This window comes from Chiloscyllium punctatum, chromosome 49, assembly GCF_047496795.1.
Source record: "Chiloscyllium punctatum isolate Juve2018m chromosome 49, sChiPun1.3, whole genome shotgun sequence".
Classification (NCBI taxonomy): Eukaryota; Metazoa; Chordata; class Chondrichthyes; order Orectolobiformes; family Hemiscylliidae; genus Chiloscyllium; species Chiloscyllium punctatum.
The window spans coordinates 15,267,841-15,293,869 of NC_092787.1; the positions used below are offsets into that span (position 1 = coordinate 15,267,841).

General features: G+C 38.8%; 1 protein-coding gene across 2 annotated transcripts in view; it reads right to left on the reverse strand.

Moving 5' to 3' along the window:
- Positions 1–811: 811 nt before the first annotated feature.
- The window catches only part of traf1 (TNF receptor-associated factor 1), a 43,584-nt gene continuing 18,366 nt past the window's right edge, over positions 812–26,029 (reverse strand). Inside the window, exons 3-11 of one of the 2 annotated variants that reach the window (XM_072565952.1) lie at positions 25,870–25,954; positions 19,942–20,040; positions 17,078–17,239; positions 16,067–16,138; positions 15,364–15,432; positions 11,977–12,501; positions 10,944–11,121; positions 6,819–6,967; positions 812–4,193 (exon numbers count right to left, since the gene is read on the reverse strand). In XM_072565952.1, coding sequence (XP_072422053.1) covers positions 3,975–4,193; positions 6,819–6,967; positions 10,944–11,121; positions 11,977–12,501; positions 15,364–15,432; positions 16,067–16,138; positions 17,078–17,239; positions 19,942–20,040; positions 25,870–25,954 — 1,558 coding nt within the window. In that variant the 3' untranslated portion in view covers positions 812–3,974. The remainder of the gene's footprint in view (positions 4,194–6,818; positions 6,968–10,943; positions 11,122–11,976; positions 12,502–15,363; positions 15,433–16,066; positions 16,139–17,077; positions 17,240–19,941; positions 20,041–25,869; positions 25,955–26,029) is intronic. The other variant, XM_072565953.1, reaches the window with a different exon arrangement.

A 26,029-nucleotide genomic window follows, 5' to 3' on the forward strand; every position in this document is an offset into this window, starting at 1 on the left:
TGAATAAACTGGGAGTATTTTCCCTGGAAGCATCAGAGGCTAAGGGATGACCTTGTAGAGGTTTCTAAAATAATGATGAACATGAATAGGATAAATAGAGAAGGTCTTTTCCTCAGGGTGCGGAGTCCAAAACTAGAGGGCATAGGTTTAATGTGACAGGGGAAGAATTTAAAAAGGGACCTAATGGGCAAATTTTTAATGCAGAGGGTGGTCCATTTATGGAATGAGCTGCAAATGGTGAAGGCTAGTACAAAAACATTTAAAGGTATCTGGAGGAGTACATGAACAGGAAGGGTTTAAGAGGGGTATGGGCCAAAAGCTGGCAAATGGGATTAAATCAATTTAGTATATCTGGTTGGTATTGACGAGTTGAACTGAAGGGTCTGTTTCTGTGCATAAATATCTCTATTTTACATTTATAGATCATAGATAACGCTTTTGCATCTAATGTCTCATCAATTTCTTCACAATTTTTGTTAGGCTATTTCTATGTTCTCCAGTTCCTAATTAAACTAAAGCCAAGTATTAAAAATTAAGTCAGGAGTTAGTCATGTCCAGAAGGAATACACAATCAGATGTAACTCATTCATGCAGAAGCTAAACATCAAGGAGGTACCATTGGCTTTATCCTGGCAGTTAGATAGCAAGCATTATATAAATGTTGTGGCTCTGTCTGCCGAACTGGGAATTTGTGTTGCAGACATTTTGTCCCCTGTCTAGGTGACATCCTCAGAGCTTCGGAGCCTCCTGTGAAGCGCTTCTGTGATGTTTCCTCCGGCATTTATAGTGATTTGTATCTGCCGCTTCCGGTTGTCAGTTCCAGCTGTTCACTGCAGTGGCCGGTATATTGGGTCCAGGTCGATGTGCTTATTGATTGAATCTGTGGATGAGTGCCATGCCTCTAGAAATTCCCTGGCTGTTCTCTGTTTGGCTTGTCCTATAATAGTCGTGTTGTCCCAGTCGAATTCATGTTGCATGTCACCTGCGTGTGTGGCTACTAAGGATAGCTGGTGCAGTCCTTGCATTGGGGGGGGTGGAGGAGGGGGTAAAACCAATGTAGTGTACAAAATCCCATTCAAGGACTGCACAAAACACTACATAGGACAAACAGGAAGATTCAAATCAATAAGCACATCGAACTGGACCCAATATACCGGCCACTGCAGCGGACAGCTGGAACTGACAACCGGAAGCGGCAGAGACAAACCACTATAAAATGCCGGAGGAAACATCACAGAAGCGCTTCACAGGAGGCTCCCAAGTACTGAGGATGTCACCTAGACAGGGGATGAAACGTCTGCAACACAAATTCCCAGCTTGGTGAAAAAAATCCACAACAATGAGCACCCGAGCTACAAATCTTCTCAATTACCGCTGTTTGCTATACTGAATCTCAAGGTGCTATGTTTTATAGAAACTACATGTGCAACAATATTGAAGACTAGCTATCTGACTTGATTTGACAGTTTCTTGCTGCAGTGATTGAAATGCAAAGAAATATAGGCTTATAATATGCTGTGTATTTTGTCACACAATCAGACTGGTAATTGGAGTGGAGGTACAGATCATGTAGAATCTTAAACGGATGGTAGAATAGACTAGCAGAGCTAAATGGCCAACTCCTGTTTCTATGTAAACTACACATTTAGATTCAGTACATTGCCCATCCTGCACCTCGTGGAGGTAGCGGCAGCCAGGACAAAACAAAAATGTAAAGACTCAATCTGAATAGAATTAATGGTTCAAGAATAAATTAGATCTTTTGATATTTTTAGATTTTCTAGTCTGTCCTAGTGCTCATTTCATTGATTCATAATTAATACTAGTGTTATATAAAAAGTAAAAGGATAAAATAAATTGGGAAAATGGTACCAGATTGAGAGAGGTGGGAAAGTAGGAGAAATGAGAGCAAAGGAAAAACAACTAAAAAACTGGATCATCTTCAAACATTCAAAAGAACCTAACTCATTTAAACAGAAGAGACCCATTCAATAATTTTCGCTTGGAAAGACTAGCTTTAAATAAGTCCTTCCTAATATGTATGATTTCTGCATATTATGCAATAGCAATTAACATTTTAAGTTAACATTGATCTTGAAATGGAACCATCTATTCACGCGAAGACTTTGCAACAAAGGATCACTAGATTAACTCCTGAGACAAGAGAGTTGCCCTAGGAGGAGAAGTTGAGCAGAAAGCTCCTACATTTTGTGGACTTAAGATTGAAAGGTGAACAAAATTCTTGGAAAACTTGAAAACTGAGAGGCTATTTCCCTGACTGAGAAGTCTAAAGAGTCATTGATAAAGGATTATGGTCTTGGCAATTCAGACAGAGGAAAGGAAACTTTTCTTCACTCCGAAGACAATGGAATTCTCAGAGGGCAATACATGCTTGATGGTGAAGTATTTTCAAGACTGAGGTTGATAATTCTCTTCAGGTCCATGAGAGGAATGGGGATAGGACGGAAAAGTAGAATGAAGTTAGAAGATCAGCCATGGTCCTAGTGAGAGGCAGAGTAGGCTTGAGGCATCAGATGCCATTTTTATTCCTATTTCTTCTGTTCTTTGAACCTTTATGATCTTACTTTCTACATTTACTTGAAAATTTCCCTTAACTAGGAAACTAAATTAGAACTTATGTGTTGTAATGTAAACTTGTGTTCATGAAAGCCCATACCAATTTTAGTGAGTTTTGAGAAGATTTGTAGCTTAGGCCCTCTGAATGTAGTTTTGCTCGCTGAGCTGGAAGGTTCATTTCCAGATGTTTCGTCACCCTACTAGGTAACATCTTCAGTGGGCCTTTGAACGAAGCACTGCTGATGATTTCTGCTATCTATTTATACGTTTGGGTTTCTCTGGGTTAGTGAAACATCTGGAAATGAACCTTCCAGCTCAGCAAGCAAAACTACATCAATACCAATTTATTGAAAGATTCTAGAATGTCTCTTTAACTGAAATTGACAGTATCTTTTGTGTAAAAAGCAACAAAAAAAAACTTTCATCAAGCAATGTCCACATATTAATGAACATTAGTTACATTAATGGGTGGCAATGAAAGTATCATTACAAGTTAACTAGATAAATATTTTCTTTAGCTGTCATTCATTTTGAATGTTTCTTCATTTCCTTTCTGCAATAAGTTGATATTTCTTTCAATTGTTCTTTCCGTAACCATTTTTAGATCCTTTATCTTTTCTCTAAATTTATGCTAGTAATCTTGATCAATATACATAAACCCAGCATAGCGGTGGAGAATGCAGACTTACCTGATGGACAAATTAAAATGGCATAAAACAGCTAATCAGCAATACCAGAGGACAAAGTAATGAATGCCTTTTAGATGCTAATTTTGGAGCGCACAGTCCCTCAGTGGTTAGCACTGTTGCCTCATAACACCGGGAACCTGGGTTTGATTCCACCCTCAGGCAAGTGTCTGTATGGAGCTTTCACGTTCTCTCAGAGTCTGCGTGGGTTTCCTCCAGATATTCTGGATGTCTCCCATAGTCCAAAGATGTGCAAGTTGGGTGGATTGAACATGGGAAATGTAGGGTTACAGACATAGGGTAAGTCTAAGTGAGACGATCTTCAGATGGGCTGAATGGCCTGCTCCTACACTGTAGGGATTCTAATGGTTTTTATCTTCAAGCAAACAAAAGCAAGAATGTGTGTTATAAAGTGTTCCCTATTTAGCGTTGCTGAACACGCACAGTTACAGATGCACAATTCGGAAATCCAATTATTTTGATTTCTGATCTCTAAAGTTGAAAGAAATATTTACATATCTGGTTGTACTATTGACCACAAGTCACTTATAAAAGGAGAGATTACAAAGCCATTTAAACAGAGGGATATTTTGCTGTAGTTGCTACTATTTTCTAAGTACAGAATGGGTGTCTCATTTTCTAGGAACACAAAACAATGTAGAAATTTTGTGATTTCCTTTTTTTTTTGCAGAGTTCCAGCCCTCCTCCTAATTACGTAGCAGCATCTATAATACATTTGATGAATAAGGTGTCATCCTTCACATAGGTCTGTTTGGGAGCGTCAAGTTTGGCCAGTGGGATAAACATTGGACAGCCACTTGCAATATTCATCTCCTTTACTGGTCTTTGAAATGAGGAAGAATTAACATCTGGACGAAAGGCATCTATTAAATGTTCCCTGTTGTTCTGGTCCAGAAGCATGAAGGTGACCTTAGGAGAGGAAACAAATTATTTTTTAAAAAATTCATCACTTTTGGACATCTTTGTATTATCTAGCAAAACACAGCTTGCTGAGCTGAGCACTGGATTTGGGATAGCTTTAGAAATCATTTTAAATCAAGTTGAATGGAGAATTATGGGTGACACAGAGCTGAACACCCAGTACTTTGATAAGATCATTCTGCATAATGATTAAATGTTTCAAAGTCCAGTTCTCAAAGAATAAAAATGATAAATATTTTACTATAGACAAAATATGAATAACTGCATTGCCAGTACAAACAAAACTTAGAAGAATAAGCTTGAACAAAATTACAAATACTGCTTGGAAATTTAAAAAAAAGAGCCAAAAAATGTTAGTAAATTCAGTTATTTCAACACTAATCACCAAGAAACTTAAAAAAAAGTTTATACCTTTTAGGAATTTCCCAATTAATTTGCAATTGAACAGTTCCTGTGATGTAATGTATTTACTGAAGGTAATCTTTATTATTTGTCTCTTATAGGAACACGATAATAGCAGAGACAAGGAGAGCTGATGGCCTAGTGGTATCATTGTGAGGTTACCGGAGTTTCTGGATTAATAATGTTCTGGGCATGCAGGTTTAAATCCTGCCAAGGCAGATGGTGGAATTTGGATTTTAAAAAAATTCTGGACTTAATAAAGTCTGATGATGATCATGAAACCATTGCTGATTAAATTGGGAAATAACATATCTGGTTCATTAATGGCCGGGAAGGAAGGACACTACCATCCTTACCTGGTCTGGCCTACACATGACTCCAGACTCATAGCAATGTAGTTGACTTTCACAGCCCTCTGGGCAATTAGGGATGGGTAATAAATTGCTAGCCCATTCAGTGACGCCCGCATCCCATGAATAAATAAAACAAGCAGAGACACAAGGACTACTACAATTACCTTTTCCATAATTACATTAAACTGAGGATCCCAAAAACACAGCCATCATACTAAAACAGCAACGGTATAATCTTGATATGTATCTCAAAATGTCTGAGATGGGAAGATTGCAAATAGCAATTGAACACTGGCTATAATCACCAATAGGTTTCTATTTCCAATGGCAAATCAAATGTTCAATGGCCTGAGGAAGTCCACTCTGGATTTAGAAATGTAAATGGGTAATAGAATGAAATGGAAACTAACCACACAATTATTGTGATAAGTAGTTCTATAATTCCATATTTTGAAATATCTGACAAAAGGGTAAGGAAAAACATTACTCTTCCAGACAATAAAAACAAACAAATTACAAAAACTCAGATCAATAATGTCAAACATTGCGCATTATCTTGGAAATGACGGGGTTTCAAATTGCTGCTGTTCGGGAATGCCTGCCACATTCAGGCACTTGCCAGACCAGCAGTGGGCCTTCCTTCAGAATTAAGGACCCTAGGCTGGAAGTCCCATTCACTTACAGGTCCTAGCCAGAAGTCCACAGCTGTATTGAATGCTAACATCATGGGGGAGACCTGTTCTGGTATGTTGCTCTGCTGAGGCCTACAATCAGTGCTGCATCCCAGGTCACAGGTAAGTGATGGCAGGAAGGGGCTGTAGGGGCATCAGAAGCACATTTTATGATGTCAGGTCCCCCAATCAGGCACTGATTGCCTTTGATTAAGGGACCCAGCCCTCGGAACCACCAATGAGGTTTGTTAATCCTGTTCTCAGCATTGGGTCAGTATGTGCCAGTGGGATGAGGCCCTTAGGTAGGCACTGATTGCCCACTTCATGACCTCAAATGACAATGGAGCAGGAGGCCATCCACCACAGACTTAATGGGGGCACAAACAGGAAGGAAGCAGGATCCCTATCTGCATACTTAAATAACTGTCCTTATTAAAAATTCTTTTAGCCAATATGGAGACGCCAGCATTTATTCTCCATCCTTAACTGAACTGAAAGTGCTTAACAGGTTCTTTGAAGGTCTGATCAAAATGAATATAAGAATATACGTGTGTGTTGATATAAAATAAATTTATTAGCTTAATTTGGAGATAAGCAAACTAAGGAGCAAATCTATTATCTTAAAACTATTTTAGAGATTTTCCACAAGCAAGTTTCCTGCCTGTTGGGGACTCTTGGGTGAAAGCTGGAATTTGGAGCTCTGTTTCTACCACACCGGTCCGCGAACCTCAGTGCAATGGTATAAGTCCACAAGACTGATCTTATAAACCCCAGTCCTGAGCTGGGAAATGTCCCCAAATTACTACTATTCTGAATCTGATATCATGTGCTGTATTGCCATTCCTGAGTACTTTCCCAAGCAGTCCTCTGTGCTGGTCTGTCACAAACAAATCCAGGTATTGCTGCAAATAACCTGTTCCTAAGTCAAGGCAAGATCATTGCATTCAAAACAGTTTTTCATTTATTTTTCCTCAACTGCTTATCACCTTGTCCAATTAATACTGAATGATCTGGTTTGGAGAGATCATCTTAAGCTTAACATTACAGGTGGTGGTCAGATGCACCTTGAACCATTACAATTGGTGTAGTAATTATGCTCATTAATTCTGTAAATTCTGCTAATTTATACAGGTGAGTGTGAACACGGATCATAAAGTATTAACATTTCATTTGAATATTCCACATACCTTTTGTTTAAATGGCCAATGAAGCAAAGCATCATATTCACCCCTCATTACAACAAAGAACAAAGAGATGTGTGTTCCTCGGCCTGATCCATCTCCATTTAAATAAATTCTTAAACACACTTTATACCCATATTTGCTGGTGTAGAATGCTGGGGAGAAAAAAAAACAATATTAAAATCTTGTTGAGAAATACATGGAATTGCCAAAATAAAAAACAAAAGTTGCTGAGGATCTCAATCAATCAATCTAGCAACATCTATAGAAAAGAAAGAAACAGAGACCGGAGAGAGAGAGAGAGAGAGAGCGCGAGAGACAACAGAGCAAGAGAGCGAGAGAGGAGGTGGGGGTTCTGGTGGTGAAAGGAGATGAGGTGTTATAGTGATAGAGGAGTGGTGCGGGGTGTTGTGAAGAATATGCACCCCATGAAGTGCTACTGGGGAAAGAAAGGCAACATGATGGAGGAGGTGTCAGAAATGGCAGAGGGTAATTTTCAGTGCTAATTAGGTAGAGAAGTAAATTAGGTAGAGAAATTGCAGAGATGAAAAAAAGGACAAAGTATACAGCAGGCTAGGAGATTGTTGGGTGACTGTTGGTTGATGCTTTAAGGGTTAAAACAAAATATACTGAATGCAAGTTTAATCCAGAACTGCACCTATAGAGGTGACAGAAGTAATTTAGCCACACAAAGAGAGGTAACAGTGGTTATATGTAAAAATGGAAACTCATTAACCAAGAGATAATTGCTGTAAAATGGGAAACTGTTTGCATTGTCAAGGAACATGCTCATTGAAAATGGGCACAGCAGGAGTTGAATTAACCTTGCAATGGAACACATTCATCTTGTAATAAGAAACTGAAAATGTAATTATCTTGAACTATGGTCATATGACAAATGGTGTACTGCAAAAAAAGTGTGTAAATAAATGTAAAGAAACCTTCAGTCGTGAGTCATAAAGATGTACAACATCAGCCCAACTTGTCCATGCCGACCAGATATTCCAACCCAATCTAGTCCCATCTGCCAGCACCCAGCTCATATCCCTCCAAACCCTTCCTATTCATATACCCGTTCAGATGCCTTTTAAATGTTGTAATTGTACCAGCGTCCAACACTTCCTCTGGCAGCTCATTCCATACACATACCACCCTCTGAAAAAGTTGCCCCTCAGGTATCTTTTATGTCTTTCCCCTCTCACCCTAAACCTATGCCCTCTAGTTCTGTACTCCCCCACCCCATGGAAAAGACCTTGTCTACTTACCCTATCCATGCCCCTCATGATTTTATAAAACTCTATAAAGGTCACTGCTCAGCCTCCGATGCTCCAGGGAAAACAGCCCTAGCCTAATCAACCTCTCCCTATAGCTCAAACCCTTCAACCCTGGCAACATCCTTGTAAATCTTTTCTGAACCATTTCAAGTTTCACAACATCCTTCCGATAGGAAGGAGACCAGAACTGCACACAATATTCCAAAAGTGCCCTAACCAATGTCCTATACAGTCGCAACATGTCCTTCCAACTCCTGTGCTCAATATTCTGACCAATAAAGGAAAGCATACCAAACACCTTCTTCACTAGCCTACCTACTTGAGACTCCACTTTCAAGGAGTAATGAACCTGCACTCCAAGGTCTTTTTGTTTAGTAACACTCTCTAGAACCTTACCATTAAGTGTAGAAGTCTTGCTAAGGTTTGCTTTCCCAAAATGCAGCACCACACATTTATCTGAATTAAACTTCATCTGCCACTCTTCAGCCCATTGGCCCATCTGATCAAGGTCCCGTTGTAATCAGAGGTATCCTTCTTCACTGTCCACCGCACCTCACTTTTGGTGTCATCTACAAACTTACAAACTATACCTCTCATGCTCACAACCAAATCATTTATATAGATGACAAAAAGTAGTGGACCCAAAACCGATCCCTGTGGCACTCCACTGGTCACAGGCCTCTAGTCTGATACAACCTTCTACCACCACCCTCTGTCTTCTACCTTTGAGCAAGTTCTGTATCCAAATAGCTAGTTCTCTTTGTATTCCGTGAGGTCTAACCTTGCTAACCAGTCTCCCATGGGGAAACTTGTTGAACGCCTTACTGAAGTCAATATAGATCACATCTACCACTCTGCCCACATCATTCCTCTTTGTTACTTTTTCAAAAAACTCAAATCAAGTTTGTGAGACATGATTTCCCATGCACAAAGCCATGGTGACTATCCCTGATCAGTCCTTGCCTTTCCAAATACATGTACATCCTGTCCCTCAGGATTCCTTCCAACAACTTGGCCACCACTAACATCTGTCTCACCAGTCTATAGTTCCCTGGCCTGTCCTTACCATCTTTCTTAAACAAGTGGCACCATGTTAGCCAACCTTCAGTCTTCCAGCACCTCCTACCTGTGACTATCGATGATACAAATATCTCAGCAATCACTTCCCTAGTTTCCCACAGACTTCTAGGGTAGACCCGATCAGATCCTGGGGATTTTTCCACTTTTATGCATTTCAAGACATCCAGCAGGTTCTCCTCTATAATATGGAGCTTTTTCAAGATGTCACCATCTATTTCCCTAAATTCTATATCTTCCATATCCTCTTCCACACTAAACACTGATGCAAAATACTCATTCAGTATTTCGCCATCTCCTGCAGCTGGACACAAAGGACGCCTTGCTGATCTTTGAGGGGCAGTATTGTCTTGCTGGTTACCCTTTTGTCCTTAATGTATTTGTTGAAGAGTCTCTTTGAACCTGTATGCAAAAATGTAGAATGAAGCTTTTGCCTTGTTTGGATTCTTACATGTCTGCAGTAAAACAATAATCCTATATATATATATATGGAAGCTGGTGTTGGAAAGTAAAGACAAAATGAAACCTGCCGTGCTCAGAAACAAAAACAAAAAGTTGCTGGATATGCTCGGGCAGGTCTAGTAGCATCTGTGAAGAGAAATCAGAATTAACATTTCAGGTCCAGTGATCCTTCCTCAGACCTGCTGAGCTTTTCCAGCAACTTTTGTTTTTGTTTCTGATTTACAGTATCTGCAGTTCTTTCGGTTGGGAATGAGATGTAACGTAGGTTCAATTTATCTAAATCTCAAATCAGGTTTATTTCACAATTGATAATTACAAGTTATGCCTGTGGGCTCTTCATTGCTGCTGCTCATCAGGTCATGTGGACCATACTGTGGTTCTGGGAGGAAGAGAACAGGTCAAGAGGGGAAGTGCAAGAAATGGGTTGGACAAGGCTAATGGCCCTGTCAAGCAAGGGTCAACCTCCATTTGTTCTATGACATCTTTAATATTTAATCTCCTCAAACCCCCTAACCTTTCTGTTTCACATTCTGGACTACCCCTCTTTTTCAACAGTAAATACCCATTAAACCTCCAACTCTCTTCAGTCCAAAGCAGAGTGTGATATCGGACTAGCAATATTAATTTCAGTATCTCTCTCCACACATGTTGCCAGCCCCGCTGAGTTTCTCGAGCATTTTTTGTATTTATTGCAGATCCTCAGCACCCACAAAATATTGCTTTTGTAACACCAAAAACACTAGTTATAATATAATGAATTTAAAGATTCAAAGTAAGTTTGGAACTGAAAATGCAATTTAGTTTAGTTTCACCGTTGCAATGTGCAACTCTTAAGTGCATTCATATGGTCTAGCAAGTTGCTCTGCTCAAGGACAATTAGGGATGGATAACAGGTACCAGCCCAGTCAGTAACATGAATGAATTCAAAGAACAGTGCTGTCAGCTTCATTGTGTATGTTGTTATCAGTAATAGTAAATATTTATTCGCAATAAATTAATACCCTTGGAAAGGAAAAAAGGAATCAATAAAATTATCACTGGCTATCACTTTCTGTCATGCAATGAAAAATTTTACAAAGTAGAAAAGCAAAATGTTAGGATTGAGAAAAACAGAAGAGTAGGCCTATTCTCAGTATCGCAAGGAAGGCATAGTTGGAAAGGAAGCTTGGGGAAAACAAGGCTACTGATGAATGTTGACCGAGAAAAAAACTTGATCCTTTCACCGATTCAGAACTAGGAACATTCCAATTAAAAAGGGAAAGCAATAAACATGTCCTCACCTTCAAATACTGCGAGACTTATGAGTAAAAGTATGTACCTGGAGAGGAGAAGTTTGTTACTTTGCCTGAAATGGCTTCCTGGCGTTTTCTATTGACATCATTAATTTTCCACATCAATATTCCCTCATAAGAAGTTTGTTCCAAGGCAAGTATTTGCAAACGGAATTCATTGATGATCACGTCTTTCAAAGTAAGGAGATGCTGTTGATCGGAAACCTAGAAATAAAAAGTGTTTGGCAAAATTTTAAAAAGTTTTACTGAAATCATATTTTCACAAACAGCTTCACACTGTTGTTGTAGTGAATTACTTTTGATTGTGATTGGTGTGTTGCTCTTTACCGATGTCATGGTTGAGCCTCCTGCTGCTCAGACAGGAAGTCTTGTGGCACATTCAATAGTGTCCCTGCCAGTGGATTCAACCCTCACTCTCACTATTATGATGTTCAAGGAAGGTGTGCTTGTGATCTTTCCAATATACTCCAATGGCATGCAGTAAAAGGGGACAGATTCCTGGTCTGCCCCATGATAGAAAAGGATCTGAGCTGGAACATTCATAGTTCCACTTTCATGTGTATGTTGCAGTCTGGAGCTATGGAATTGTAATTTAATTATGGGAGGGTTTTGTTCTCACTGCAGCTGTTCAGCCAATGCATATATCCAGCAGCACAGTCAATGTTTTATATTGCTTATTTTTAAATAAACATTTTAAAAAGGTATTTGAGGATCCAAAACAATTTTCAGCATTACAAGAGTTGCATTGTAATAAGTTGTACATCAACCATAATTCCTTACATGTGACCTGTAACTGTGTACAGAGTATGGTCAAGAAACAAATTTGAAGGTAAGGAAATGTGGTCAAGTCATAATGTATTTCCATACCCATGGTTAGAACAGAACATCCCGAAACCATCATTAACTTCAGGTTATTAACAGAACAAAAGATTAAGAACATTCTAAGTTGCAACTTTTCATGAATATTCCATCTAGTTGTGCATTAGATTTGGCGTTTTTTGCAAAATGATTAACTATTGTTTGCATACAAGATAAACACAGGCAAATAGACTCCATTACCTTTCGCTCCAAGGCTCTGATGGCATCCTGGTCAATCTTGTTTTGCCTCTCAAATGCAGCCATAGTAGCTTGGGTTTTTTCTACTTCTCTGTTCAAAACAGTCACAATATTTTCAAATGTCTGAATTTTCAGTTCAAGAGCATCAACTTTACTTCGACACTCTGACAATGTCTGACCAGAATAACTGACTGTCTGCAAGTCTGAAAACTCACTAGAACAGGTAGGTCCTTCAAAATGATCAGTTTCTAAGTCACCATTAGATTCCATGGCAACCTGGGTGTGCAAGGAGGCTAAAGAATCTGAGGAGGACAAAGACAGCATATCCTTGTCTAATTGCTGGATTTTGAACTGTAATTCAGCAATCATTGATGAGAGAGAAATCATTGATGAATGATCACTGCAACCATTAGCAATGCTGGAATTCTGCAGGAAGGTAGTTTTCAAAGTATTGACAAATTGAAATACTGAGGCAAGATGTGCAACAACTGAAGAGTTCTCGTGATCTTTGAGACGTTCTTTGCCACCCTGTAGTTTAAAAAAAAAGTGGGCTTAGCTGAAAACTGCAAGTTGAATGAGATATTTTTAAAAAGTCACAAGAATTCACATTTTGCATAAAACCTCTGAGCATTAAATCATCTCAAAACCAAAATGTGTATACGGAGCAGCAAGTAAAAGGCCAGTTGAGAGTGAGTGAGTGAGTGAGAGAGAGAGAGAGGGAGGGAGAGAACAGAGAGAGAGAACAGAGAGCGAGAGCGAGAGGAGAGAACAGAGAGAGCACAGAGATCGAGAGAGCACAGAGATCGAGAGAGCACAGAGATCGAGAAAAAATGGACTTGTCAGTTGTGAAGGTTCAGTGCTTGCCACCATCTTGGATAACATTATCTCCCTCTTTTCCCATCTCAGTTTGAATTTGTCTTTCACTTAAAAGGGGGTCTATGGTGTATGTGAATGGGACATGCAACAGAGAAGCTGATCAACCAGATTGAAAAATCCAAGTACAGCAAAGCAGGAAGTAGCAAACCAAACACTATCATTTTACAGTTAAATGAAGTCAGAATATTGGAACAGACATGAGATTAAAATAAACTTAATGAGAAAAGTAAAAGTGGGCAGCACAGTGGTTAGCACTGCTGCCTCACAGCGCAAGAGACCTGGGTTCAGTTCCCGCCTCAAGCGACTCTGTGTGGAGTTTGCACATTCTCCCTGTGTCTGGGTGGGTTTTCTCCGGATGCTCCGGTTTCCTCCCACAATCCAAAAATGTGCAGGTTAGGTGAATTGGCCATGCTAAATTGCCAGTAGTGTTAGGTGAAGGGGTAAATGTAAGGGAAGGGTCTGGGTGGATTGCGCTTTGGGGGGTTGGTGTGGACTTGTTGGGCTGAAGGGCCTGTTTCCACACTAAGTAATCTAATCTAAAACTAATTTTAATTTTTAAAAACTGCTGTAACTAATATTGAGGGAATGATATGCCACACATCCATCTTCCCTTTTCCCCCACAGCCAGAGAGGTTGTTTAAAAACATGTAATTTATGGGGATACTTTCTAAATCAACCTGCTCAGAGATGCTCTTACACACCTCTGGAGCAGTGTAATTTACAAAAGAAGTTTAAAAATTGACTTCATTTGTTTAAACAACACTTCTGTGTAACTTGCAGGCAGTTCCCTAAATTCACATTATCTTTTTATTTAAATTCATTCACAAGATATGGGTGTCACTGACTAAGTCAGCATTTTTTGCCCATCCATAATTACCCAGGGGTAGTTAACGGTTAACTACATTTCTTGTAGGTCTGGAGTCACACACCAGGTTAGGATGGCAGTGCTTTCTTGAAAGTGCATTAGTGAATCAGAATGGTCTTTCCTTACAATCAACAAACTATTTCATGGTCACCATTAGACTCAACATTTTTAATGAATTGAAATTCCACTATTTGTCATGGTGCTATTCAAACTCAGGCCCCCAGGACATAACCTGAGTCTCTGGATTAATAGTCTAGTGATAGTAACACTACTCAGTTGTCTCCTCAGTTCCACTACATCACTGATGATGTGCTCAACCATCTCCAGTTGTTTCATCAGTGACTTTCCTTCATCATAAATCAGTAATGGGGATCATTGCTAATGATCACAATGTGCAACACCATTTGAGACTTCTTGGGTATTGCAGCAATTGATGTCCATGTGCAGCAAGATCTGGATCACATCCAGGCTTAGGCTGATCATTGCCAATTAACATTGGTGCCACATAAGTTCCAGTCATTCAATGGTCATTGCCAACAAAAGGAGGAGGAGATTTTAGTCATCACCCCAGATGTTCAATGGCATCATTTCCAAATACCACCCCCATCTTGTGGTTACCACTGACAAGAAACCAAATTAGCCTTATTCATACTGTAGTGACAAGATCAGATCAGGAGGTTAGGAATTCTGCAGAGTAACTCACAGTCTGTCCCCCTTATGTCTATTGATGATGTACTTGACAAGTCTGGAGTGAGATGGAATACTTTCTCTTGCCTGAATGTGAACAGCTCCACTAAACATTCAAGATAGTTAAAGTCCTCAGAGATGAAGCCGCCTTCTTTGACTGGTGCCCCATTTGACATTCAACATTCACACCCTCCACTACCTAGACCCAATGGCAGCAGTGTGTACCAGTTTCAACATACACTGCAGTAAGTCACCAGTGGTCCAATAATAGCACTTCTCAAATCTGATCTCTGTCAGCTAGAATGACAAGGGCAGCAGACATGTGAAAACACTACCACTGTAACTTCCCTTCCAATCCACACACCATTGGGATTTCGTACCCTATCACTGTTCCGGAGTCAAAACCCCAGTACTTATTTTTCATCTCAGAGATAAAAGACCGAAGAAGAAATAAAATTTAAAGTAAAAAATCTGACAAAATTCATGTTGTTGAAATATCATAAAATGGAAGGAAACGGAAACCAGGTTTTTGAACAGTGACTAAGATTAATTCATACTTCTGTTTTCAAGTCCAAAAATTTTGAAAGTACTAAGTCAGATTCTTTACCCAGTCTACAGTGCAGTCAAAATTTCTCATTTAAATTTATCCTATAAAAGGTTATCTGAATTTTAAGAAATGTTTAAACATTGGTCTCAGTTCCCGACTTTGATTTGCACACAAATCATTGTCCAAAATATTCATTTCAGGGATACACTAAAAGGTATACAAGATTTCTTAAAATAAAAATTAAGCAGGTTAAGAAAATACAATCTTCACAGTGCATGCATGTCTAGGCATTTTCTTCCCCCCACCCCCTGAAGTTAATAATTTTCTTTTAGTCTGAAATTCCAGATTGTAAGAAGTGGAAAAAGTTTACAAAAGAAGATTAAATGCTATAATTCCAATTAAAGCTTTGTTTCACCTTAAAATTGCATCCCAATTCTGCAAAACGACAGCTGTCACGGGTACGGTTTCCACCAGGAGGCCGAAACTGTAAAAACATGTAAACAACAGCATGAAATTACGTGAATTCCAATTTTTTTTTTAAAAAGAAACTTGAATTAAAAAATTCAATCCTTCTCCTTTTTGTGAAGAAAAACAGTGAAATTTTGAGGAATGATATTTTCACCAATGTTGCAACTTTTACAGAACTTAGCAGAGGAGCCCAAAATGTTTTTGTATAATTCTACCAACTTTACTATTCACTATATGGAAAAAAGCAGGAAGAGACTAGCTCTAACTTCTTCAAATGAAATTATCTAATGAAAACAAGGAAAAGTCTCTTGAGTGGTCAGTCAGTAGTCAAATTGTTTTTTTAAATTAATTAACAGGATATTGTTGTTGACTAACTACCCTTTATTGCCCACTCCTAACTGCACTGGAGAAGGTGGTGATGGTGAACTGCCTTGTTGAACTGCTGAAGTCCTGTAATGTTGGTAATCCACAATTCTATTAGAAAAGGGAGTTATTGACAGTGAGGCAAAGCAACACATTCTAAAACTTGAAGTGGATCTTCCAGGTGGCAATGTCCGCATGCTGCAATGTCTACTGCTGTTGTCTCCCTTAGTATTACAGGTCAAGATTTATAGCCTTGTCCAATTACAGCGAATTCATAAAACTCTTACCTTTTCTTTATTGGCTGATTCACCTTTAAATATTTTCTTCTCATTAGCAAAAGCTTCCTCACAGGCATGCATCTGGTGTTTGAGAGGGAAAAATAGGGTGAATTTTATTCTACTTTCCTCAAGCAAGCAAACAATGAGACAAAGTCGAGAGTGTGGTGCTGGAAAAGTACAGCAGGATGAAGGGCTTATGCCCGAAATGTTGATTCTCCTGCTCCTCGGATGCTGCCTGACGTGCTGTGCTTTTCTAGTACCACACTCTCGACTCTAATCTCCAGCATCTGCAGTCCTCACTTTCTCCCAATGGAGATAAAGTTCCAACATTTAACTAATCTTGATAACATATTCCACTATTTAAGACAAACATTTTTTCCCAAACACAAGTAGAAAAAAGGTATTTTGGATTTTGTTGGGATACAGAAGAAAGTTAGTAAATAATTGTAAGATATTTCAATTATAATATAATATTAAGGGAAGAAAATTTTATGTCAGGTCACTATAATATGTAATGATAATTGTTTAAAATCTCTCTCTTTAATTGTTGTTGCCATAGTAAAGATAAAGAGCAACAATGAACATGGGTCATGCATGGGTTTGATCATTAAAATATTACTAGTAAGTGTTCTTTTAAATGAAGATGCAATAAAAAATTGAATTAGGAAGTATTCTGCAAATTTAACTAGTCCTTTGATACAAAAATTCACTTACTCTTGCAGAGCCAACATCTACAGAGACCAGTCAGGCCAAAAAGCCTGTTTCTGGACTGTGGACTTGATGCAACTTGACAGAAATTTCCCTCCAAAAGACTTTACACAAGGGTTTCAAACTCCTGTGTAAATTATGGTTATTAGGAACTCACGATACAGTGCAAGTGTTCAATATTATACAAAACAATTATTGGATCATTTTCCCAAACAATTAAGAAATACCAATTATGAAATTCCTATAAGATCACATAAAAATTAGTTTCAGTTAGAAGATTATTCTGCATTAAAAGAAAAATTGCCAGCCAACCTGCAAATCTTTCAAAAACATCTTTACACCACACTGTTGACATTCTGTCATATTGTTTTTACACTCTTTTTCCAAATGATCTGCCAGTTTCCTCCTTAAAATCATTGATCCACAACCTGTACTACAAGGGATCAGGGAAAATTCGCACTGTGTTATGTGATCCTAGAAAAGGCAAAAAAAAAGTTACTGACCTCAACATATAAACATTTCAATTATAATCAGAAATATGTTGCAGCTTCTCTGTAAATTCAACAACAAAATCTAAAGAAAAATCTTAAATAGTTACTGCTTTTTTCAAAGCTAGACTTTAGGCATAAATAATAATTAATGCTTAGATTCAAAATACAACATAGTTTACACCTTTAAAACATTTGATACAACAGCTCCTACACTTCCATTAAAGGGAACTTCAAATCAGTAAAACAGCCTTCAGCAGGTCCTTTGTTTTTTTAAAGGAGAAGTGAATTCCAGATTCATGACTTTTTTTTAAAAATCAGATAACCACTGTTCAAGCCTTCAGATCACCAACTACTAAAATTTATCAATTATGGTTTGACTGAATTTGGACTTTGCAGTTAAAACTAAAACGTTGACACCTGTTTAAAAAAAAAGTACTGCATACTGCGTATCTCAAAAGAGATAACACAATTTTACATAGTCTTAGCTAACCATGAAGCAAAGGTAAAGCAGTATTTCACCACAATCAAAGTAACAAGCATACTACATGGGAGGACTATGAAAAGCCAAAGGCCAGAGGGAAGGTCAGTAAAAATCAGAACTTTAGATAATCCAGGAACCAAAATTCTTACTATTGCAAAGACTTAAAATCTTTCTACCTATTGTTTTGGGTGTTAAGTAATTTTGGATTTAGACCAACAAAATACGCTCAAGTCAGCAATATGTATTTTAGGAGTAGAACCACTGTTGCAGACACATTTAATCCAAATGCTTTTCTTGATCTATATTAAACGTTGCAGACTTAGGTGCAAAAGGCACAAAGAATGCCGATGACACAAAACTTGGAAGCACTATCACTATCCTGCTTGCAGTTGACAGACTTCAAAAGGACATTGACTGGCTGTGGAACGGGCAAAAATGGAGCAGATGAAATTTAATGCAGAAGTGTGAAGTAATAAAACTTGTAGAAAAAAAAGTTACAATATTAAGGATACAGTTCTGTGCTGGTTACAGCAAAGAAATAACTGAGATTACATCTGCAAAATAATTGAAAGTGGCAGAAAAGCAGTCAGGATCTTTTGGTTATAAATAATGAATGATTTTATTGTCACATGTATTTTACGGTGAAAAGCTTTTCCACTGTTGCCACGATCCGGCACTATGTTGAATACCTTTTAAAAAAGCAAAAGTGGCTTAAACAGAGTCCATCAGTCCTGAGGCAGCTCATTACCAACGATGACTGCACCATCATCCCACCTCCGCTGTCTTGCTGCCATCTACATTAGACTCAAGCAATGGTGAAGTCATCATTCTTTAGGCACCATCTTTCACTGCTGGGCCGATTCTCCTCCACCATCACCACCTATGTTGGACCCACCAATGCTGGGCCCATCTTGAGCTTGCTGTGATTCTCTTCTGCCACCGCTTTGCCAGACCCAACAATGAAGTGGTTGTCCTCAGGCGCCATCTTTTGCTGTCCTACCTTTTTGATGTCACCTCCCTCCCTGGTAAAAGTATGGGTTTGCTTGCTCACTATGGCAAGGTCCATGTTGAGCCCACTGGAGTCTACACTAGGCTCCCTCACTGCCATGCTGGGCTGATGCTGTCCAAGCTCAACACAAGGGGTAACGATAAAGAAAGGTGATCAGAACAGACGCGCCTCAGTTTAGAGCCCTACTCCACTGCCATCTTGGTGGTGGCATGGAGCACAAAAGCAAGCTCTGATGAATCTTCTGATACTCTGGTTTTGTCCAAATTTGGGTCCATGCTTTAAAAATGAATGTGAATGCATTAAAGAGGTTGCAGAAGAGATTTACAAGAATTATCCTAGGGATTAAAGACTTCAGTTACGTGGATAAATTGTAGGTGCTGGGTTTTCCTCAGATGAGATTTAGAAGAGATTTTACCTGTTTTCAAAATCGTGAGTGGCCGAGAAAAAGAGTGGGGGAAAAAAATCCCATTGGTAGAAGAGGAGCAAAATTGGATAACACCAATTCAAGGTGAATGACAGAAGAACTAATAGTGACAAGAGAAAATTTTCTTTTACAGAGGAACCACGATTATCCAGCATTTGCAAGATTGCAAGGTCCCGATTCTCGGCTAAACTATGTTACCCTGCATTCGATTAACTGAACGAAATACTGCCCACCTGTGTCCTTCAGATAACAGAGATTCCTCTGTAATTTTAAAGTGAGTGGTTCACATCTGGAATGAAGTCCTTCAGACTATATTAGAGATTGACTTAATCTGAGTTTTGATAAGCACCTGAAGAGAACTTACTTACTTGTCTACAGGAAAAAAGCAGGAGCATAGGACAACCCAAGTTGTACATACAGAGAGTTGTCACAGAAACAACGAGCAGAGTGGCCTTCTTCAGTATTACAATTGTCCTATGATTCTACAAATTTAGACCTGATTTCACAAAAAGAAATCCATATATCGAATACCTTGTAAGGTATTGAGGATTCAATTATTTTAAGGATAGCACTGTGGGGTCTCTTTAACAGCATGAACCATGACGTGCTGACTTGTCATCTTCACCAGATGAAATCCAAAGTTGTAGAAAGGTGGAAATTAAAATAATTATTTTTCCTATCAATTGGTCATGTTTTCACATGTGACAACTGACACATGATAATTTCTTTAATTTTTAAGATTGGAAACTTTTTGCTAATTAGTTAACCCACCTCATAGTTCTTCAATATGTTTTTCCAGGTACATCCAAGATTGATACAATGTACTTTCAAATCTAAAATCTCCTTAGATACTGCAGCATCAGTGAAAATCTAAATAAATAAAAAGTTAACAGACTATTAGTTCCAGCTTAGTGCACGGTGGCACAGTGGTTAGCACTGCTGCCTCACAGCGCCGGAGCCCCGGGTTCAATTCCCGCCTCAGACTGTGTGGAGTTTGCACATTCTCCCAGTGTCTGCGTCGGTTTCCTCCGGGTGCTCCGGTTTCCTCCCACAGTCCAAAGATGTGCAGGTCAGGTGAATTGGCCATGCTAAATTGCCCGTAGTGTTAGGTAAGGGGTAGATGTAGGGGTATGGGTGGGTTGCGCTTCGGCGGGGTGGTGTGGACTTGTTGGGCCGAAGGGCCTGTTTCCACACTGTAAGTAATCTAATCTAAAACAAATTAAGAGTCCTAAACAGATTTGAGCAGGTCAAGTAAAGATACTTGGGAATGTTAATTTGTAAACTAGCTGTGAAATTCTTGTAGGTTAGAAACAGCTCATTTTACTCGTGATGATGATTATTTACAGGATTGTCATGATTTCCCTGTGGTTAAAAAGTCCCTTTGATGAAAAAAAAACGTGGTTTCCTCTTAAGTCAGAGCACTTAGAGCTAGAGGAAACAACAATTAAAAGTACAAAATGATTGACACTTAAATATCTGAGAAATCATAATTGAACAATGTGGTTTCAAAATCACAATATTTCTAACTGGAATCTAAGTTAAAGATCACAATACTCAAGATTTTAATATGCAGATCTTTACTGTATAATATACATTAACATGGTAAAGTTTGAGAATGAATAAAATCATATTTTGTGCATAAATGCAATGAACTACAGGAGACAGATTTAAAATACAAATTTTAAACCTACAGGATGTTATGCTGGGATATGAATACTTTTCATGGTGGCTTTTTAAAAAAAAAGTTTGTCAAAAAATTTCAGCACATCAGCTTCCTCAATCTCTATCCTTTCCAGCATGCTTACCTGCTCCTCAATGGTTTCATTCACTACAAGGTCCTTTTCTTTAGTAAAGACAGAAGCAAAAAACTCATTTAGGGCTTCCCCTACCTCCTCAGACTCTATGCACAAGTTCCCTATGCTATCCCTGATCGGCCCTACTCTTTCTTTGATCATTCTCTTATTCTTCACATACGTGAAAATGCCTTTGGAATCTCCCTAATCCTTCCTGCCAAGCCTTTTTTGGGCCCCCTCCTTCCTGGCTTTCCTCAGACCATTTTTGAGCTCCTTCCTCACCTGCCTGTAATCCCCTAGAGCTGAGCAAGACCCTTGCTTCCTCCACCTTACGTAAGCTGCCTTGTTTTTTTGTGGCGAGAAGCTCCTCTGCTCTCGTCATCCAAGGTTCCTTTATCTTACCCCTTCTTGCCTGTCTCAGAGGAATACATTTATGCATAACTCGCAACAACTGTTCCTTAAACACAGTCTCCACATGTCTATTGTGCCCTTTCCATGGAACAATTGCTCCCAGTCCATGCTTCCCAACTCACATCTGATAGCATCATAGTTTCCTTCTCCCCAATTAAATATCCTCCCATTGTGCCTACTTCTCTCCTTCTCCATAGCTCTGTAGAATGTGAGGCAGTTGTGGTCACTATCACCAAAATGCTCTCCCACCACAAGATCTGACACCTGCCCCGGCTCATTGCCGAGCACCAAATGCAAAATGGCCTCTCCCATCGTCGGCCTGTCAACGTACTGAGTTAGAAAACCATCCTGAACACACCTTACAAAAACAGCTCCTTCCAAACCATCTGCTCGAAGGAGGTTCCAATCAATATTGGGAAAGTTAAAGTCACCCATTACAACAACCCTACTACATTCACACTTTTCCAAAATCTGCCGACCTATGCTTTCTTCAATCTCCCTGCTGCTATTGGGGGGCCTGTAGTAAACACCTAATGAGGTGACTGCTCCCTTACTGTTCCTAAATTCCACCCATACTGACTCAGTAGGCAGACCCTCCTCGACAATGGTAACTTCTGTAGCTGTGATACCCTCTCTGATTAGCAGTGCTACACCCCCTCCCCTTTTTCCCCCCTCCCTATTCTTTTTAAATGTTCTAAACCCTGGAACATCCAGCAACCATTCCTGCCCCTGAGAAACCCACGTCTCTGTTATGGCCACAACATACTGATCCATGCTCTAAGCTCATCACTTTAATTCCTGATACTCCTTGCATTAAAGCAAACACACTTTAGCCGATCCCTTTGTTCTTTCCCAGGAAATTCCTTCCCACTGGCTGCGCTACCTCTTGCTATTGCCTCATCTCCATCAACTCTCACCACTGGTATATAGCTCAGGTTCCCACCCCCCTGCCATACTAGTTTAAACCCTCCTGAACCATTTGAGCAAACCTCCCACCCAGGTCATTGTTCCCCTTCCAGTTCAGATGCAACCCATCCTTCATGCACAGGTCCCACCTTCTCCAGAAGGCATCCCAAATATCTATATATCTGAAGCCCTCCCTCCTACACCAGCTGCGCAGCCACGTGTTAAGCTGTGCCCGCTCCCTGTTCCTCGCCTCGCTATCTCGTGGCACCGGTAGTAAACCCGAGAACACCACGCTGCTCGTCCTGCTCTGCAGTTTCCACCCTAACTCCCTGAAAATCACTTTTTATATCCTCGATCCTTTTCCTGGCTATATCATTGGTGCCAATATGTAACACGATTTCTGGCAGTTTGCCCTCCCTTTCAGAATCTTATACACCCAATCGGAGATGTCCTGAACCCTGGCACTAGGGAGGCAACATACCTTCCAGGAATCCCGATCCTGACCACAAATCTCCTGTCAATTCTCCTAACAATCGAGTTTCCCACCACTAGCGCTTTTCTATTCTGCTGCCTTCCCTTCTGGGCCACAGTGTCAGGCTCAGTGCCAGAGAACTGATCACTATGGCTTTCCTCTGGTAGGTCATCCCCCCCAGCAGTATCCAAAACGATATACTTATTGCTGAGGGGAATGTCCACAGGGGATCTCTGCACTGTCTGTCTGACCCCTTTCCTCCCCTTGACTGCAACCCATCTATCCTTATCCTTAGCCTCAGTAGTGACCAACTGCCGGTAACTCCTCTCTACTACTCCCTCAGCCTCCCGATGGAAAGTTATTTCCATCTTGGCTCAATTGAAAAATTTTGTTTATCATTGTGTGGGTTTTAAATCATTGCTAAAAATTCATTCAGTAAATCAGACATGTCAAAATCTTCCATTACCCAGCACAAGTGGATTACATAATGGAAAAAAAAATGTTCTTTTTCCATTAACATGTATATTTTGATGTATTTCAGAGGTAATCCAGTGCAGTTTTATTAATATAATTGAACATTAATTTCAGCAAAAGTAAGTATTTTCACTAGGTGTGCGCAATAGGCCACCTGTAACTAACCAGATTTAAAAATCATTCAAAATGTCTTAATCAAAACTGTATTGAACCATCAACTATTTTCTTTGTTGTACACACTATTCTTAGCAACTAAAATATTTTTCCATTCCGGGGCAGGAATGATGGACGGTTAGTTTTCTAGTTAAAGTCTTTTCTGGAAAAAACCTTAAACCGAAGGGCCAAATGACTTCCTCTTGTTCCTGTTTCTTATGGTCTTATGATGCAGTTTGGAAATAGGTTGGAAACATTGTTTTACTGTGTTGTTAAAGAATTGTCCAAATGATGTTCTGTTTCTCAACAGTTTGTTTTTCTGCTTTTGTCATGTTTTTTAATGAATTTCTGTAGCCTCACATGACTAAATGCTGGCAGATAGGACTAGATTAATGTAGGATATCTGGCTGACATGGACAAGTTGGACCAAAGGGTCTGCTTCCATGCTGTACATCTCTATGATGCTATCAAAGATCACAAAAGCTCAAGTGGAAGTGTTTCTTTTGGGCATAACTCTCATAAGTTTGAATTTTTTCTCCCCTATCTTTGAAGGTTGGTTCTATCAGGATCATACTGGTATTAAAAGAGAAGTTCCCATCACATAATCTTGAGTCAAGACCCCAGCACTGTTTTTGAACCTGCATTTGGGGACTTTTGCAGAATATTGATATGCTGTATTCCTGGAACGGAGCAGCCTATCTTTTGAAACAATCTGTCATCTTCCAAAAATTATAATTCTATAATTACACTCATACATAGACACCTATACTTAAACAAAATGCTAGTAAGTCATCAAATATAGACATACAACAACCCTGGGGAATCCTCTAGTATCTTACAGATCGAGTTCTAAAAAAATACCTGATGTACCAGGTTTACCATAAGAAAACAAAAGAAGCCTAGCCCTGAACTGTGTAGTGGGTTTGAAAATCCACCTCTAAGAGTTCAAGATAGATACGTCATAAATGAATATCCTGTTTGAATTAAGTGATGCAAGAATTCTTAGTGAAGTAGCCACAATGTATCCGGTCTTCATGAAGAGCAGTTAGCACACAGCGGTGTGAAACAGAAATTTTCACGTATGAGGTCTTAAGAACACCCTCCAATCTGGTTACATGTTGTTTAAAGAATGAGTAATTTCTAAAATAAAGTTAATTCATATTTCTATGGTATTTAAATTTTAATATTAAGAATTCTAAGATGCTTGACTTAGTTAATAAAGAAAAATTATGATCAGTTCAATTATTTCTTAATATAACCTGAATGTTGGATGCCTGCAATTGGTCCATAGACAACACAGCAAAAGCTCGAGGGTCTGCTTAGAATTATGATATTGAGTAATATCATTTTCTATATCAAAGTGGTTTTATATAATAATAAATAATGCCAAAGAATACATTTGATAAGCTGCTTTTCACAAAAAATGCCCATTTCACTAGAATTGAGATAGAAAACTGTCATTATCCTTCCCTTGCATTATACCAATAAAAACATTAAAGAATGACTACTTGGTCAAAGTGGCTGAAAGTTGAAGATACCTATGGAATTGGTGTGTGCGGCAAATGTTTGTGAGGGAACAGTAAAATCATTTTGTTGTCAAATATTTACAAATTAATTTTTAATAGCCAAAACATCACAGTGGTTTTAACTTTAATGTTAACATTTTATAGTTTGCTCGCTGAGCTGAAAAGTTCATTTCCAGACGTTTCATTACGTTACTAGGTAACATCTTCAGTGCACCTCATGCGAAGCAATGCTGAAAATTCCTGCTTTCTATTTATGACAGGAAATGACATCACCAACCCAAAACAATCCAAACATATAAATAGAAAGCAGAGATTTTCAGCATTGCTTTGCATGGGGTGCACTGAAGATGTTACCTAGTAAAGTAATGAAACATCTGGAAATGAACCTTTTAGCTCAGTGAGCAAACCTACATCCAAAACCTCAACCTGAGCTATAAATCTTCTCAAAACTCGTTAACATTTTGTATTTATTAAAATCTGTATTCACAATTTCTTAAAAAAAGAATATTACAGATTATCAGGGATTTTATTTTTGAAAACAGGTCCCGATTGGTTTGTTTCAAACATCCAAGCAGATTTTCAACTTTATGTAAATGCCATCTAAAGGGAACACAGACTTAATTGCTCAAATATTAATCACTCCTCCTATTTATAATTACTTTGAAGGCGTCTCAACATTCTATTCATAAACTGATTCTGATATATTTGTGGGAGAAACAAATTACAAGGAAAATGTTATCCCTAAGTAGTTGCTGGGATGGAATCCAAATGTTGAAACATTGTTTGGGTTTTAAAAAAAAAGTGGAAAATGCTGGAAGCACTTCAATATAAAACATTCATGACATATACAAATCTAAGATTTTACAACTATTTCTTCTTGTTTTATATATTAAACTGTAGCTGTTTTTTACTGAAAGTGAAAAGCTTTTATTTCACTGGATGTTCCTCTATGAAAATCACATACCTTTCCCAAGGCCAAAATGCTATCTTCATTTATACTTGGAGGTTCATCTTCCTTACATTTTTGGCAAATTGGAGTTTTATTATATCTGTTCAATACAGTAAAAGTATTTCAAGATCAATATCTTCATTAAGCCAGTTACAATTATTACCAAGAAAAGAAT